This window comes from Podarcis liolepis (genome assembly GCF_965112155.1).
Source record: "Podarcis liolepis genome assembly, chromosome: 5".
In the NCBI taxonomy this organism is placed as follows: Eukaryota; Metazoa; Chordata; class Lepidosauria; order Squamata; family Lacertidae; genus Podarcis; species Podarcis liolepis.
Genome location: NC_139556.1, coordinates 98,953,016 through 98,970,786, shown reverse-complemented (window position 1 = coordinate 98,970,786; position 17,771 = coordinate 98,953,016). Strand labels below are relative to the sequence as shown.

At 48.5% G+C, this 17,771-nt stretch overlaps 1 protein-coding gene across 1 annotated transcript in view; it reads right to left on the bottom strand.

Moving 5' to 3' along the window:
- The window catches only part of ECEL1 (endothelin converting enzyme like 1), a 42,869-nt gene that overhangs the window by 1,301 nt on the left and 23,797 nt on the right, over positions 1-17,771 (bottom strand). The window contains exons 5-16 of the mRNA XM_083504090.1: positions 17,503-17,627; positions 16,525-16,747; positions 15,030-15,128; positions 11,794-11,868; positions 10,351-10,454; positions 9,037-9,095; positions 8,533-8,584; positions 7,526-7,593; positions 6,484-6,608; positions 3,731-3,796; positions 2,395-2,490; positions 1,588-1,664 (exon numbers count right to left, since the gene is read on the bottom strand). Of these exons, the coding sequence (XP_083360216.1) occupies positions 1,588-1,664; positions 2,395-2,490; positions 3,731-3,796; positions 6,484-6,608; positions 7,526-7,593; positions 8,533-8,584; positions 9,037-9,095; positions 10,351-10,454; positions 11,794-11,868; positions 15,030-15,128; positions 16,525-16,747; positions 17,503-17,627 (1,169 nt within the window). The remainder of the gene's footprint in view (positions 1-1,587; positions 1,665-2,394; positions 2,491-3,730; positions 3,797-6,483; positions 6,609-7,525; positions 7,594-8,532; positions 8,585-9,036; positions 9,096-10,350; positions 10,455-11,793; positions 11,869-15,029; positions 15,129-16,524; positions 16,748-17,502; positions 17,628-17,771) is intronic.

The following is a 17,771-nucleotide window of genomic DNA, read 5'->3' as shown; positions in this document are numbered from 1 at the left end:
GCAGTCAAGCAAGGAGACCACATAAGGCGACCGTCAACCGTGGGTTGGCAAGCAAGGCTCTCGGAACACGAGAGTGTCCATGCTTTATTTATTTTGTATCAACAATCTGTGCTCTACTTAATCTCAGCAATGTACAAGAGCCATAATACAGTAGGCATAAAAATGAGTCAAAACTATAAATTCAGAACTCAGTTTTTAAAAAGCCTGCTGGAAATGGAAAGAAGAAAAAGCCCCTAGAATGGCAGATCTAGTTGATGGACTATGCTGAAATAGCAAAAATGACCAGAAGACTCAGAAATCAGGAAGACCAGAATTTTAATACGGAATGGGGAAAATTTATGATCTATCTTAAAAACCATTGTAAGCAGCTAAAATCGTTAGTGGGATTGGAATAACACCTGTAGTTTAATGGTGAATTTTGGACATAATGGAGATGCAAAAGATTTGGATTATTATAGAAGATGCAGGAGGAAATGAGTAACAATAGGAGCCACAGAGGAGGGAAGCCCAGGAGATTCTGTGGAATCTTGTTTCTATATTGTAAGTTGTTATGTTATTGTAAAATTTTCATTTGAAAAACCCAAATAAATAGATATTTTTTTTTAAAGCCTGCTGGAATGAAATGAAAGTCTTTAGGAAGTGCCGGACGTTCAACAGAGAGGGGACTTGCCTGATCTCAACAAGAAGGGAGTTTCACAAAATTGGGCCCACAATACAAAACACAGAACTCCTGGTAGATATGACCCATTCATCCAAGCAGGGATTCCTGCAAAAACCTCAGAGGTCGAGCAGGAATATACGGGATGGGATGGTCCCTGGGGTATTCTGGACCCAAGCTGTCAAGGACCTTGTAAATCACCATATTTTTCGCCCCATAAGACGCACCTGACCATAAGACGCACCTAGTTTTTAGAAAATATTCTGCGCAGAGCATGTAAGTGGCTCTCGCTTTTCTTGCTTTAAAGCAAGCAAAGTGAGAGCTGCTTACATGGCTTCTCTCCTGCTTTGCGCAGCTCTCACTTTCTTGCCCATCCCTCCTCCCGCCTCACTGTAAAAGAGGAGGAGACACCGGGACAGGTGCTTTGCTTGCTTTACAGTGAGGAGGGAGGAGGGATGGGGAAGCAAAGTGAGAGCTGCGCAAAGTAGGACAGAAGCCATGTAAGCGGCTCTTGCTTTGCTTGCTCCCGTCCATCCCTCCTCCCGCTTCACTGTGAAGCCAGCAGAGCAAGCTGCGCAGCTATCACTCTCGCTGAAGCCAGCAGTGCAAGAGCGATAGCTGCTGGCTTCACAGCAAGTGATGGACGGGAGCCATGTCAGCTCATGACTGCAGTGGTAGCCAAGGGATCCCTCTGCTGCCCAGTGCATTCGCCCCATAAGATGCACAGACATCTCCCCTTACTTTTTAGGAGGAAAAAAGTGCGTCTTATGGGGTGAAAAATACGGTAATGAAAGCACCTTGAACCTGGTCCCATAGCTTATGGTCAGCCAGTGCAAGCCAAACCCAAACGGCATCCCTTAGCTGGCCCTTCTCCTTCCTGTCCCCTCCTCTTGCACACAAACACGTATACGCACCCCCCCCCCAGGTACCTGTAGTGTTCAGGGGCGTGTTTGTCGGTCAGCACCTGCAGGTAGATGGATTGCGAGCGCCGTTTGATGCACCAGTTCTGCAGGGAGAAGAAGCGAGAAGTGGGAGACTGAATCTGTCAGAGATTGGGGAGGGAAGGTCCAGTCTGTGGCTCCAAGGTGAGGCTGCCTGGGAGGGCCCAGGGCTCTTAGCCAGTGTCTCAAGCCTCTTTGCCTTAGAGACCAGGCAGCCCGCTTAGCCCTCCACCAGAAACGCCTTTGTGTGGCACAATGGTGGCAGCAGCAGGGGTCTCTGGCCAATGTTAGGAAAGGCAGAAACAGGTGCGCATGAATCCCTCCCCTCCCCTTTGCTATCACACACACACACACACACACACACACACACACACACACACACACACACAAACACCACACTCTCATTTCAGTCTTCAGAGGCTGAAAACTAGAACAGTAAAACTGTTTAAGCTCTTTGATGCAGCCTTCTCTCCTTTAAACACCACACCTGTCAAATTTGGCTCACAAGATTGATCCTGATAAGGATCTGGGCCACCCCTCCTGTAAACTCCTGAGTGCAGCCTTTCCTTCACCAGCCTGGATCTCTGCAGATGACTTGGACTCCTGGCAGAGGCTGATGAGAGTTGTAGTCCAGAACATCTGCTTGGGAGCCAGGATGCTGAAGGGCGCATTAGTGAGTTGAGAATGCTTTGGAGACGCCTCAGTCTGATGAGACAGGGCAGCAGCGTTTGCTCAAGCCTCTGGGGTCTGATCCAGGAACCCCAAGGAATCATTCCCTGGGCACACAGGCCTTACCTGGGCAAAAGCGATGAAGAAAAGTTGTTCGTGGGTGTATTTGAGAGGGTGGAGAGGGTTCTCAGGACCATTTTCCCGCACCCACTTCTGATAGGCCTGCAAGAGAAAGTCTTGCTCAGCTAAATGAGGTGGCTGCTCCCCAACCCTCCCTGCAGGACCCTCCCCAAAGGTGAAATTGCTAAACGGCCTCGGTCCAGTATACCTGGAGGACCGTCTCCACCCCCATTGTTCTGATCGGACACTGAGGTCCAGCGCCCAGGGCCTTCTGGTGGTTCCTTCACTGCGAGAAGCCAAGTTACAGGGAACCAGGCAGAGGGCCTTCTCAGTAGTGGCACCCGCCCTGTGGAACGCCCTCCCATCAGATGTCAAAGAGAAAAACAACTACCAGGCTTTTAGAAGACATCTGAAGGCAGCCCTGTTTAGGGAAGCTTTTAATGTTTAATAGACTATTGTATTTTAATATTCTGTTGGAAGCAGCCCAGAGTGGCTGGGGTATAAATAAATTATTATTATTATTATTATTATTATTATTATTATTATTATTACTACTACTACTACTACTACTACTACGACTACTACTACTATTAAAGTACCCAAAGGACAGAGCTTTTGAGTCCTAGTTTCTCCCCCCTGTGTTTTTAAGGCATTCTTATTTGTTGTCTGTAAGACGCCTTGAGTCCCTGACAGGGGAAAAAGCAGGGTATAAAAATCTTAACAATTGTGTTTCTTATCCAAACACGGTCCTTCAGTGCCATCTGTATCTGCAAACGTCTGGCTCTTTTAAGACTCTTTGCTGTTATTTCTTATCCAGTATAATTTAGTAACAATTTGCCATAATGGTTGAGAGTGAAATTCTGTTTCATAATTACCTGCCTAAGTTTTGAGAGTTAATTTTATTGCATACGTTAACATTCTAATGGACGATTGAGTATTCCTTCACTAGGTAGAAGTTGTTTTGTTTTATAGTCCTTTTCCCCCCCTATGGGTTATTTGTTTAGGATTGCTAGAAAATTTACGATCTCTGTGTGCATTTTGCAGTTTCTTCAGCAATGCAGAAAGGCGGGATACAAATCAAAAGTGAGATGAAACCGCAGTGGGGTGGAGTGCTGTGCATAGACTGCTCTCCCATGAATCATCTAATTCTCTTTTAAAGCCCTCAAATTTGGTGGCCATCACAGCCTACTGTGGGAGGGAGTTCCACAGTTAACTAGGCACTGTGTGAAAAGCACTCTTGCACGGGTCTCTGAGCTTGGGAAGATGTCAGGCAGACACCCTGTTGGGTGGACTTTGCACATGTGACTGGGAACTCCTCTTCCCTCGGGGGGGGGGGACTTACATAGTAGGCGAGCTTAAGTCCCCCCATATCGGCAATGTTCTCCCCAAGGGTATGCTTCCCATTCACCTGTAAGAGAGACAGACAGACAGACAGACAGACAGCTGAGTTAGGATTGGAAATGATTCCTTTCCACCATGCCACAAAACCCCAGTATTGAGAACAGAGGTCCTCAAACTTGTTTCTCTGGGCAGCACCAATTTTTTATCGATAAGGAAAACACTGGGAAACAAAAATAATCAAATCCTAGCAGTGCTTAATTGATAGCACAGAACGCAACTGCTTTATAATAGGATCATGAGATGCCCAGAAAGTATAAAACAATGCAGCAACATAAGAACACAAACTATTCCCAAAATATAAATCTTACATATGCACCTGAAGTATGTACAGTCATACCTCATGTTACGTCCGCTTCATGTTATGTTCTTTCAGGTTATGTCCCGCGGTGACCCGGGTTACTTCCGGGTTTCGCCGCTCGTGCATGTGCAGACGCGCAAAATGACATCGCACGCATGCGCAGAAGCGGCGAATCGCAACCCGCACGTGTGCAGATGCGCTGCTGCGGGTTGTGTTCTTTTCATGTTGCGAACGGGCCTCCAGAACGGATCCCGTTCGCAACCAGAGGTAACACTGTATATGAACTCAATGGGAGGTGTGAGCTTGTCTTTGCTGGGTAATCTCGTTTATATCTGGTCTAATTTGAGACAAACAAGCTCTCATCTCATCAACACAAAGAAACCTTTCTCTTTCCTGGTCTTTCTTATTTGTCAGAGTTGAAAATCCCTGTTTCTTTGCCCTTGAATCTCCTCGCCACTCTTGTCAACCTCTCCTGCCTCACCCTTTGAAAACGCCTCGCCCAACCTCCTCCCTCCTTACACTTCCCCCAACACTATGTGTTCATATAAAGGCTTGAGTGCCCCTGCGCGAGGCTTGAGTGTGCTCCCACACCCCCCCAAAGTTGGATTGCCACCTTTTTTGTGCCTGGGGCTCCCCTGCCTTTAACAGCTGGGCGTTGGGCAAACATTCAATTGCCCCTTTCCAGGGCTGGCATCCAGTGCTGATTGCTGCGTGACCCAGATGTGACATCTAGTTCAGCAAATGCAGCCACTTTGGAAATTAACAGCTGGCACCAAGATGCCAACTTCCAAATGCCATGGTAACTGTAGAACTTTGTTCTGCCACTGACACGGTACGATATGATACGATAATCTTTATGGTCATTGTCCCATACAGAACAACTGGGCATTTGCTTCTTACTCAAAAGCCTGTCTATATGACAGTGGGCCAAAATACAGGTCCGCCCTTCTTTGAGGGGGGGCGTAACCCTTCCTCTTGCCCATTGACTTATAATTTGCGACGGCTGCCTCCTATAGCCTGGCAAATAGAAGGAAGGTACTAAGGGCACGTTAAAGCTATGGTTTTCCCAGTAGTGATGTATGGAAGTGAGAGCTGGACCATAAAGAAGGCTGGTCACCAAAGAATGGATGCTTTTAAATTATGGTGCTGGAGTAGACTCTTGAGAGTCCCATGGACTGCAAGAAGATCAAACCTATTCATTTTGAAGGAAATCAGCCCTGAGCGCTCACTGGAAGGACAGATCCTGAAGCTGAGGCTCCAAGACTTTGGGCAGCTCATGAGAAGAGAAGACTCCCTGGAAAAGACCCTGATGTTGGGAATGATGGAGGGCACAAGGAGAAGGGGACGACAGAGGACGAGATGGAGGGACAGTGTTCTCGAAGCTACCAGCATGAGTTTGACCAAACTGCGGGAGGCAGTGGAAGACAGGAGTTCCTGGCGTGCTTTGGTCCATGGGGTCACGAAGAGGCGGACACGACTAAACGACTAAACAACAACAACTAAGGGCACAAGCCCTACTCATATATTCTATTTATTTATAATGACATTTGCACCCCGCCTTTTCTCCAAGGTGCTGAGGGTGGCTGGCATACGCACCTCCCCCCCCCATTTTATCCTCACAACGACCCTGTGAGGTAGGCCAGACGGAGAGGTCGTGACGGGCCCAAGGTCACCCAGTTTAGCTCCATGGCTGAGTGGGGATTTGAACTCAGGTCTCCCAGGTTCTAGTCTGATATGGTAATCATTACAGGCTATACAGTGGACTCCAGACTTTTGACTCTCCCAAGAGGACACGCCTGGTTACAGCGATCAGAGCTGTAAGAAATTTGTTCCTCAAATTCTCCTCTGCAAATTTTCATTTTCATTATTTTAATTGATTGCCTGCACCTTGGGGTGGGTTACGACAATTTAAGACATGGCGTTAAGAACAAATCAATAACGCCCTGTTAGAAATACAAATTTTAAGTGGGTCCCATCATATATTCTCTAGTTATGTGAACGCATGCCCAATATTTGTTGTTCATTTTCAGAATATTTGATATCCACCTACTGATAACATTATTTGATAGCCATGCTGTGATAGTATTGAATATCGAACTGGATTTGAGTGATGATGCACAACGCCATTCAGAATTTTGACAGCTTCTGGAGTGGGGTGTGTGTTTCAGATTTGATGCCTGCCTTAAATAACAAGCCGATATTTGGATATTGTGGGGAAATGTCACAGTCAAAGGGCAAATGCAGATGCGAGGTCCCAAAATTTCATCTTTTAAAAACATGGACAGTGGAGCTGAAAATTTGGGCATTTCCCACATATTTGCAAACACTGGTTTCGGGTTCTACGGCAGACTCTTTGCAAAGGAGGTCTCCCCCTTTGCATGGCACACCCCGCTCACCCTCTGGTTGTAGACCGTGAAGTTGTCGTACAAGTTAACGATGCATTCTGCCTTCTTAAGAAACTTGCTGTAGGATGAGTCGGTCCACCAGTGCATCAGGTTGCCATGGCGATCGTATTGGCCTCCTGCAAAGCGGGACAGATAAGGGTCAGTCACAAGGGTAGATAAGGCTTAGAACAGGCCTAGCCATGGGACATAAACATATTTTTAAATATTAAGAATATAGGACGTCGCTGAGTCCAGAGGTCCATGATGGGCATATTCAAACTTAAGTTGAAAAAAATGAGGAGGCAAGGATCAACAGCTAGTTCATACAGGGCTCATATTTATGAGTGAGGGAAAGGGTTTTGTGTTTTGGGGGTGCATGCCTGTTCTGTGCCCCATTGTGCAGATGAAAGAATGAAAATGGATGGCCTCTGGTAGACATCTGCAGTCTCTGTGGGAGCAGCTGTAAGGCCTCCCTTCAAACCAGGCCAGGACCGGCCCTACTATGAGGCAGAGTGAAGCAACCGCCTCAGGTGGCAGATTATCGGGGGGGGGGGCAGGCAGGCAGCATTGGCGAGGTGTTTCAAGGACAAACCTGTGGGTTTCCCACCATGATCCTTCTAAGCCAGGGTTTCCCAAACTTGGGTCTCCAGCTGTTTTTGGACTACAACTCCCATCATCCCTAGCTAGCAGGACTAGTGGCCAGGGATGATGGGAGTTGTAGTTGTAGACAAGCTTGGGAAACCCTGTTCTAAGCTAACCTGCTTCCCACAGGTGTGAGAGGATGGTGCCGACCCACCATTTATTAAAAATCATTTATGAAACCATTTAATGCTTTAAAAAATCTCTAGGAGGCCCATCAGCAATACTGAAGTAATATTAAGCCGCCCGTCTGCTTGGCTTCCATAAACTGAATTGAATTGGAAGCTGAACGTTTCTGCCTCAAGCAGCAAAATGTATCAGGCTGGCCTGGTTATTAGGTTTTGGGAAGGTTCGGGGAGATGATTATCAGGCCCCGAAATAGGTTTGGGGAAGGGAGGGGGGAGGGGGAGCTCACCCCAGTCATCGTAACCGTGTGTCAGCTCATGTCCAATAATCGTTCCAATCCCGCCGTAATTCAGGGACCTGTAGGTGGGAGATAAAACGTTGGGGGCTATGGGGTGGCAGTGAAACAGGGGGTTGGAGGGTTGGGGAACAGGTGAGAGCCCAGATTCCGCCAACAGATGGAGAATTTTAGGCTGGAAATCTGCGAGGGGCTAGAGGGGCATGATCCACGTCAGCACTGTCTTCTGAATCTGCCCCAGGCTAATAATAATAATAATAATAATAATAATTTATTTATAGCCCGCCCATTTGGCTGGGTTTCCCCAGTGACTCTGGGCAGCTTCCAACAAAACGTTAAAATATAGTGCTCTGTTAAACATTAAAAGCTTCCCTAAGCAGGGCTGCCTTCAGATGTCTTCCAAAAGTCTGGTAGTTGTTTTTCTCTTTGACATCTGGTGGGAGGGCGTTCCACAGGGTGGGCGCCACCACCGAGAAGGCCCTCTGCCTGGTTCCCTGTAACCTCACTTCTCGCAATGAGGGAACCGCCAGAAGGCCCTCGGCGCTGGATCTCAGTGTCCGGGCTGAACGATGGGGGTACTTTCTCTTCAGAACAAACGTGGCCACTTTCCAGCACATTTTTCGAAGAGCACATTTTTACAGTTCATTCACCCGCCCAGAAATGTGTGGTGAAATAAGCAGAGCCCGAGCGTTCCTATGAAGGAAGGGATTCCTTTCCAGGGATGGGCCATCATCCCCACAAAACTTGGCCTAAGAGAACAGAAGGGTTGGACTGAAACCCGCCAGCCCACAATTTTTCAGCCATCGGCTGCCTAGACGTTGTAGGACTACAAGTCCCATCATCCCTGGCCACTGCCTAAGCTGGCAGGGGATGATGGGAGTTGTAGTCCAACGGAGTCTAGAGACACAGGGTGCAAGAGTGTTGCTCTAGCCTGAATCGCCACCAGCAGAACCCTCCCAGAAGCCCATGGTGCGCTCCCAGTTTGCGGAAAAAGCACTTACTGTGGAAACTCTGGGTCATACAGCGTGGGCTGAAGAATTCCAGCTGGGAACACTGAGGAGAAATGAGACAAAGATGGTAAGGGAACAGAAATGCTCAGCAAATATGGAGCCTTCGAGAAGCTGCCCTGCAGAACGGCAGACGGCAAATATCTTGCGAGGGAAAAAGCTCTGCATTGATGGTGATTGCATAGGTCATGTAGGTATGGAGCGGCCTTGCCAAATAAAAGTAGGATTCCTAACCCCAGTGGAGAGCAAGATTTGTTGGCTGCTATGCTGAGATTTTGAGATTCAGTCTATAGCAGTCTAACTATGGAGCCTGCTTGGGTGGCATTTCAGGGGAATGGTGCTTGTCAGTCCATAGCAGGGCTGTGGCAATGCAAATTCCTGACTCTCGCGCCTGCAACGGGCGAATGAAGGAGGGGGGATGAACGCCACTGTGCGACTTCCTTTTCCCATGAGCTATCCAGTCCCACGAGAGATCCAGAAATGCAAATGTGTCCATACCCATTTGGTTCTTGTTGGGAAGGTAGTAAGCGTTCAGCGCCTGGGGGGGCAGCAGCCACCTGCAACGAGAAAGCACACCTTGATCAAGAGAGGTCTGCTTGCAGCACAAGGTGAGGCCAATAACCGTTAGATGCAGAAGACAACATCTGTCCGCACAGGAATGAGATGGGGTCTCTTATGTCCTCCAGAAGGCAGAGAACACACTGGATTTCTTTTCTATTACTAGAGGTGAGTCAAGGAAGGGGCAGGAAGTATCAGTGCTGGGGCTGCTAAGGGATGGGAGACTTGCCAGCCTCCAGATATTGTTGGACTCCAGTTCCCATCAGTCCCCACCAGCATGACCAGTGCTTGGGAATGGTGGGGCTTGTAATCCAACAACAGGTTCCCCAACCCTGTGCTAAGGGAGCAGGGAGCAGGTGCTCCAAGGGTTTCTGTAGCAGCTGTCAGAAACAGCTACAGGACTTCGGAGGCTTCTGCCCGCATGGAAATTCATGAACCAGTCCTCACAAAATCACTTCCTTCGTTCTCAGAGCAGTGTTTCCCAAACATGGGTCTCCAGCTGTTTTTGGACTACAACTCCCATCATCCCTGACTACTGGTCCTGATTGCAAGGGGTGATGGGAGTTGTAGTCCAAAAACAGCTGGAGACCCAAGTTTGGGAAACCCTGTTCTCAGAGCAAGCTATCAATCTTGGATGAACTCAACACCTGCTTGTATGTTGCGTGAAGAACACTGGCTGGTTCAAACATACTTTTCAACAGCGGGTTTGGTTCAAAGGAGGCAACGTCCCTGCGCTGTTGCTGCCAGCCACTAGAGGTTGCTCAAGCCTGGGGAAATGAACAGACAAAGAAAGGGAAGAAAGAGGAAGCAGGTTGGGGGAGACTGGGGTGTGTGTGACTCCCAGGCTGTCCCTGTTTCCAAGAGGGATTCCATCATCACATACCAAGAAATTCCGATTGCACAATTGAGATGGATCTGACGCTCCTGTGCAGCAAACACACTTCAAGAAAGAAAGAAAAGCCGGAAAGACAGAGATAGGAAAATACACAGAAAGTGTGGGATGATGCTTGATGCAACAGTGTCTGACCTCCCCACAAGCAATCAGTAGCTCAATCAGTAACAAATGTCTAACCTCCCTGCAAACAAATCAGGACCAATGCTGGAAGTGCCGCCAAATTCAGACCTCCGCAGTAGCTTTCGCGAGAATTTATGTGCAATATTTCTAGGCTCTCCCCGCCTGGGATAACTCAGGGTGCAGGCTCTCCGCAAGCCTGCCTGAGCCGCGCGCTTCCTGTCAAAAGGAGGGATACCTACGCCGACTTGTCCACTTCCTGCCGGATCTTCTTCACTGACAGCTTAATGCTGAATTTGATGCTGTTGAGGATGTTCTTGAAGTAGGTTTTCTCGTGGACCTCAAACTGTGGAAGGAGACAAGTGAAATTAGGCTCAAGGATTTGGGGGAGGGTTGTAGCTCAGCGATACATGCCAAAAGGTCCCAGGTTCAAGACCCCTGTTGCAAACCCCAGAGAGAAGCAAGCTGCTCATGTAGGCAGGACTGAGCACGGTGGGGAACCACTCAAAAAAAAAAAAAAAAAAAAAAGAGGGCACAAAAGGTGCATAAAATGTGCATATGCTCACCTCCATGCACACATGAGTTTAGGACTAATTATTACGATTTAAATAGAAATACACCTCGCCATAGCAGGAGTGCAAGGCCTTATAAAGACTTTTGAAATTGTGACCCTGTAGATCAAGACCACCCCCAGAAACATCATACATACATCACAGAAGGGGTGTAACCTAAGACCACCCCTCAGATACATCACACCTACATCACAGAAAAGGCGGTCTTAAAACAGAAATTTGAATGTTGTTTTTCTCCTGTCCTTGTTTATCTCCTGTCTGGCAGGTTATTTGATTGGATTGCCTGGGTAGCCTGGCCAGTCTTTTGTAATGATAAATACTTAGTTCCTGGGCCAGGTCACAGGCTCACACCCAAGGGTAATATGAAGTTTGCTTCATCAAAATAATAATATCTTTATTGTATGTCTGACAACCAATATTCTCAATATTCTCTGGTTGGCCTCTGTTATTCTCTCCTACCAATAGGGAACCTATGTAAGGACGCTATATGGGCTCTTGGATACCCCATAAGGGAAAAGGGCAATTTTTATTTACGACACCTGCAACCCAATGGCACAGGCTTTGTGACCCACTTGTGTTTTACAGGACTGTTTCCTGTAAAATAGGACACACAACCACATTATCTAGGCCAGGTGAGCTAATGTTGCAGCTCCCTGTATTTCTGTTTTTATTTATTGCATGCTGCCCTTCAGTTTATAATTACAAAGGTGGCTTCATATGACGAGAACAACAAATCCATTACAAAACACACACACACAAAAAACCATTAGAAAAATGCAATGGGGGGGGGAACCCAGTAATCAACAAAACAGCAGGATAAAATAGAAGCCGCTTCTTAAAACTCCTCTGATGTTAAAAGCCTAGGAAAATCAAAAAGGTCTTTGCCTAGTGCTGAAAACACATCAATGTAAGTGTTAGGTGATCTCCCTTGGGGAAAGAATTCCATAAACCAGAAGGCTCTTTCCTCACTTACCACCGGCCGTTATTTAAACACAGGTGATTAATCAACTGAAAACTCTTTAGTTGATTAATTGGTTGGGCTGCCACTCTCTGCCCAGGGAGGTTCTCACCCCACCCCAGGAAGCGTGGGCACTGGGCTCCTGGCATACTTGCCTCGTATTCCTTGTCAATCGCTTCTGGGTTGAGCAGGAAGTCTGGGTAGCCGATCATCACCATCATGTGCTGCAACTGCAAGAGAAGCAGGACTCAGATACCTGAGAGGCAGGACAGCTTGAGTGGCCTGCACAAGACAATCCTCAAGAACCCGTGAGCTGGATCAGCAATGCTGGGGAACCCACTGTTGCCTAAAAGCCAGTTCTCCAATGCACTTGCACCTTCAAAAGGCAGATCAGAGCTTAAAGTGAGGTCCCTAGTGATTCCACCTCTCTTCCCCCCTGGTGGTGGAGGACAATAGCCCAGACCAGGGGTCTGCAACCTTTAAGACAAAAAGAGCCACTTGGACCCGTTTCCGAAGGGAAATAAACTGGGAGCCGCAAAACCATTGCGATATTTAAAACAAATATATCTCCGGAGCCGCGATCTGACAGCGGGCGGGAAGGTGACGTCGGGACGGTGCGTGACTAACGCACGTATCGCCCCCATGTGACGTCACAGCCAGTACAGCGCCCGCCACAGTGGGGAGTGTCAGGGCGCACAATGCGCCTCCTCCCCTCGCTAGTATCCGCCCCGGAGCCGCAGTAAAGGTGTAAAAGAGCCACATGCGGCTCCGGAGCCGCGGGTTGCAGACCCCTGGCCCAGACCTATTAAGAGTGGTGGACTAGGACCTGGGAGACTAGAGTTCAAATCTCCACTCAGCCATGAAGCTCGCTGGTTGACCTTCAATCTCTGAACCATTCCTCATCAGGCTTGCTTCCCAGACCCGTGACCATCTTGGTTGCCCTCCTCTGCACACCTTCCAGCTTGTCAACCTCTTAATCTGTGGTGCCCAGAACTGGGCACAATATTCCAGCTGTGGTCTGACCAAGGCAGAATAGAGCAGTACTAGGACTTTCCTTGACCTGGACACTAGACTTCTGTTGATTCGCTTTTTTCACTGCTGCATCGCACTGTGGACTCCTGCTAAGCCTGTGGTCCACCAAGGCCCCTGGATCCTTTTCGCATGTACTGCCAGCGAGCCAGGTGTCCCTCATCTTATATTTGTGCATCTGGTTCTTCCCTTCCAACTGTACAATTCTATGATTCTAACCCGACCTACTTCACAGGGCTGTTGTGGGGATCAGTGAGTTGGAAGACCATGTATGCTCCTTGGAGAAAATGGTGGGACATAAATTCAATGAATAAATAAAAATAAGAGGGTTATAGGAGGTCTGGAGCGGAGTGGAGCATCTGCTTTGCATGCAGAAGGTTTCAGGTTCAATCCTCACCATCTCCAGATATGGGTGGGAGAGGAACCCTGCCTGAAGACCTGGAGAGCCACTGCCAGTCAGTGTAGACAGCATGAAGCTAGATAGACAGACCCATGGGTGTGGCTCAGTAGAAGGCAGCTCCCCGAGTGCCTACAATTTGAGGCACACTGTGCCAAACGCATCCCCACGGCCATAGCCAGGTTGCTTGAAGGACCACCTTGTCTCTTACACACCGGCCAGATCATCGCCCGGAGAAGCCTTCCTGACTGTGATGGCCTGGGACTCGGACTAGGAACAAGAGGGGTCTCAGACTGCACCGGATCCTTTGCCTCAGGCATCATCTGAACTATGTCTGGGGCCTCATTCTGAAGGGCCCCAGTCTGCACAGGTTCCCCTGCAACAAGCACCAGCTGGGCCGAGTCAGGGGCCTGAGCCTGCCCTGGCTCCAGATGTGGGGATGACCTCGTTGCCTCCAGCTGGGCCATCACTTACAGCTGCTCCACTACCAGTTGGGTCAGGGGAGGCCCCTGGGTCTAGTCACCCACCGACGTCTCCCGAGCTGCAGAGACGAAGGTCTGAGAGAAGGAGAGACCTGAGTACTCGCAGGAGGAGTGCTTGCCTTTGGGTGAAACAGGGAGGGGAGTCGCCGGGGGATCAGGACCGGCCGCTACCCTGACAAAGATAAAAGGCTGTCGGACCCCGCCCCAGGTTGTGGGAGCAAGATTGCTATATGCTAGATCCTGCCTGAGATCCTGTACCTGTCCTTGCCTGGTTTCCTGCCTCGTGTCCTGCCTTGGCCCTGTCGGACTGACTCCTAGCGGAACCCTTGGATCTGGACTGGACCTGGACTGTGTTTCTCAGGTCACCCCCGGGGCCAGCACACTGACTGTCCAATGTCACATCATCTTCATTTCGTTTCTAGGCACAACAAGGCCGCTTGATGTGCAACACCACCAGTAATTTGGAGCACATTCCCAATGAGATCAAACCGGCACCTGCCATGTTGATATTCCATCAACACCCATGAAAATGTTTTCGTTCCACCAAGTGTTTTTAGGGAATTAATTTGAATCAGCATCAGTTATTTGTTCTCCTTTGGTGATTTTATACTTGTATGCCCTTCTGATTATTCTATAGTAAACTGCCATGATAATTTTTTTTTAATGAGCTGGAACTGGCAGTTCATAAATATTCTTAGAAATCATAGATGGATGGATGGATGGATAGATGGATAAATAGTGCCTTCCTTTTGTTCCTCCTGGGTTGTGAGTGCAAAAGGTTTCTTAAAGTCATAGAATCCTAGAATCGCAGAGTTGGAAGGTGATCCCAAAGGTCATTTATCCCAACCCCTCTGCAATGCAGGAATCTCAGCTAAAGCACCCATGACATATGGCAATCCAACCTCTGCTTAAAAACGTCCAAGGAAGGAGAGTCCACCACCTTCTGAGGGAGACCGTTCCACTGTCAAACAACTCTTAACACCAGAAAGTTATTCCTGGTGTTTAGTCAGAATATCCTGTATGGTCACAAATCCATTAGTTCAAGTCCTACCCTCCAGAGTAGAGGAAAACAAGTTTGCTCCCTCTTCCATGAGACAGTCCTTGAAGATGGCTATCATATCTCCTTTCAGTCTCCTCTTTTCCAGGCTAAACATACCCAGCTCCTTCAACCATTCCTCATCAGGCTTAGATTCTGGGCCCTTTATCATCTGACAAAGGAGCTGATATGCCTAGTCCAGGCATAGGCAAACTCCCCCCTCCAGATGTTTAGGACTACAATTCCCATCATCCCTAGCTAACAAGACCAGTGGTCAGGGACAATGGGAATTGTAGTCCCAAACATCTGGAGGGCTGAAGTTTGCCTATGCCTGGCCTAGCCCTTTCTTGACCTCTAGGGCACAATGCTCAGTGTGTGGCTTCTGGGTCTGGGTAGATTCTTCTTCGGTTCCTCCCCACACAGTCCTGCCCCTCGCTGGCTGCCTACCTTGGCTCTCGCTGCCCGCCGTGTCTCCTCATCCATCCAGTCCAATTCTTCCAGTCGACGGTCCAGGATGTGTTTGATGTCTTCCACTAGCTGCTGCACCTGCTCAAAGGAAGTTGCCCAAGGTGGTATGAGTGAACATGGAAGACACATGCCGTTCTCCAAGCAATTCAGGGCAAAGAGATGTGGGGAAGACCCAGCAACCCAAGGCTAGCCCAAGATATTTTGCTGGGACGTCAAAGCACCGCAGAGGGGTTGCAATGAGCCCCACACAGTGCTTCAAAACCCCTGAGACTTCTGCTTTGGGCAATAAAGGCCAACAAAATCTGCTTTCCTTCTGCCAAGGCACATTTACGAGAAAGGCAATAAAAAACAACAACAGATCAGTAACTACAGACCAATCAGTTTAATAGATAGCATTGTGTCTGAAGTGTATGCTAAGTTCCGTCTTTATCGATCAGAGGCTTAGGCCAAGGCAAACAATGTTTTTTTCCAGAAGAACAAGCAGGGCTTTGATCATGGCCTTTATTGACTTGAAAGCTGCCTTTGATTCTGCCGGCAAAGATGGATGGTAGGCCATGTTGTCAAGTTCCAATTTAGATCTCGAATGCCTACATCTCGCCGGAGCTCTTTATACTATTACTGATGTCAAAGTTAGCACAGCATGCCCTCCAACATTGCTCCAATGAAAATAGAGACAGCCTATTCAATAATAATAATAATAATAATAATAATAATAATAATAATAATAGCAGCAGCAACTTATTGTACTTATACCCTGCCCATTTGATTGGGTTGCCCCAGCCAATTGAGGCACTTCCAGCACATAAAAAAAACCTTAATAAAACATTAACCATTTAAAAACTTCTCCTTGACATCTGATGGGAGGGTGTTCCACAGGGTGGGCGCCACCACCAAGAAGGCCCTCTGCCTGGTTGTTCCCTGTAGCTTCACTTCTTGCAGTGAGGGAACCACCAGAAGGCCCTCAGAGCTGGACCTCAGTGTCCAGGCTGGATGATAGGGGTGGAGACGCTCCTTCAGGTATACTGGACCGAGGCCATTTAGGGCTTTCAAGGTCAGCACCAACACTTTGAATTGTGCTCGGAAACATACTGGGATCTAATGAAGTTCCTTTAGGACTGGTGTTAAATGGTCCCGGCGGCTGATCCCAGTCACCAGTCTAGCTGCCGCATTCTGGATTAGTTGTAGTTTCCGAGTCACCTTCAAAGGTAGCCCCGCGTAGAGCGCATTGTAGTAGTCCAAGGGGGAGATAACCAGGGCATTGGCGCACTCTGGTGAGACAGTCTGCGGGCAGGTCATTGCTACGCCCTTTTTGGGCCCCAGCCCCACCTACCACTGGAAAGTGGCCCTCAGAAGGCTGAATACGGCCCTCAGGCTGGAAAAGGTTTCCCACCTCTGGAAACTCCCAGAATGCATTTTCCCCCACCCAATCAGAACCCTGCCTGCCCACCGCCCGCCATCTTGCGCTGGCTCCTACCTTGGCCTTGCTGGCAGAAGAGAAGTATTCCTCCACAAAGAGAGCGCCCAAAGCCATCCCAAAGTGCTTGTTGGCCTGGCTCAAACACACTTTCCCCAGCTCCATCTGCTTCTCGGCCCCCTCCATCTCCTTGGCGAGCTCGTGGATGGCGTCTCGGAAGGGCGTCGAGAGATGCTCGCTCAGCACCACCGCAATGCGCCACAGCATGTAGTTGTGGAGGATCCTGCAGCAGAAGGAGCGCAAACCGGTTTAGGATGGGGCTCGGACGCTGCATATCCTGGTCCGGTGGGGTGAGGGGAAGTAAGGAACCCATATATGCCTCATTTCCCTCTCTTTTCCTTAGAGGCCCACATTTTCAGATGCGGCAAAATCATTTTTCCGGCTGCAACACCTTAGTCGTCCACCAGCAGGACCACCTTGCATGTAGAAAGCTAGCGTATCAGGGAAATGAGTTCACATCATTTGGAGAACGGTGGGGAGCATTCAGACATGGAAAGCCACACCCTGGCACTCTGAAGTGGCAGTGTGGGGAAAAAGGACTAATTGTTTTGTTTTGCTAAAAGTATAATCTGGGCTTAGGAAAGCACAGCAAATTGTGGAAGAAAGGTTGATGCTAAAGGGATCAGGACAGGCCACCGTAATGAGGCTAAAGGTCCAATTAAAACCAGCAAAAGGAGTGGCCAGCAAGAACCACCACCAAACACCATTTGCAAACTGGTGCGCTGTGGCGCACAGCATCCTGTATGCACGAGATCTTCTGCGCATAGCCTGAGGCAACTATTGTCTTCCTGGGACTCCAGAGATCCAGCGTGGAGGGAGAACTGGATCCATGCAGTTTTCTGTGGGCATCGAATTGCATAAAGGAGACTTCCCAACCAGTTAGTTCCGCTCCTGTAGGTCGGCCTTGTGACCAACAGCCCTGTGAGGTAGCCCAGGCTGAGAGATAGCAAGCCGGCTTCCTCTCGGCCACATCCTTACCTGATAGGTGTGGTGTGGATAAGCTCAGACACCCTCTGCATGTAGTCTGTGGCCAGCAGAACCACCTCCTCGTCCTCGGAAAAATTGTCATGGAATATTCTGTCAAGGAGCCTCTTCCATTTGAACTGGAGATTAAAAATAAGAGCTTCCCAGAATGTATCCCATTTCTGTCCTTTTTATATATATACTGTTTTTATTTATTTTCATGGTACGGAACATAAATTTCGAGAAAACAATTGTTATAGCAGTAAACAACAAGTAACTTCTGT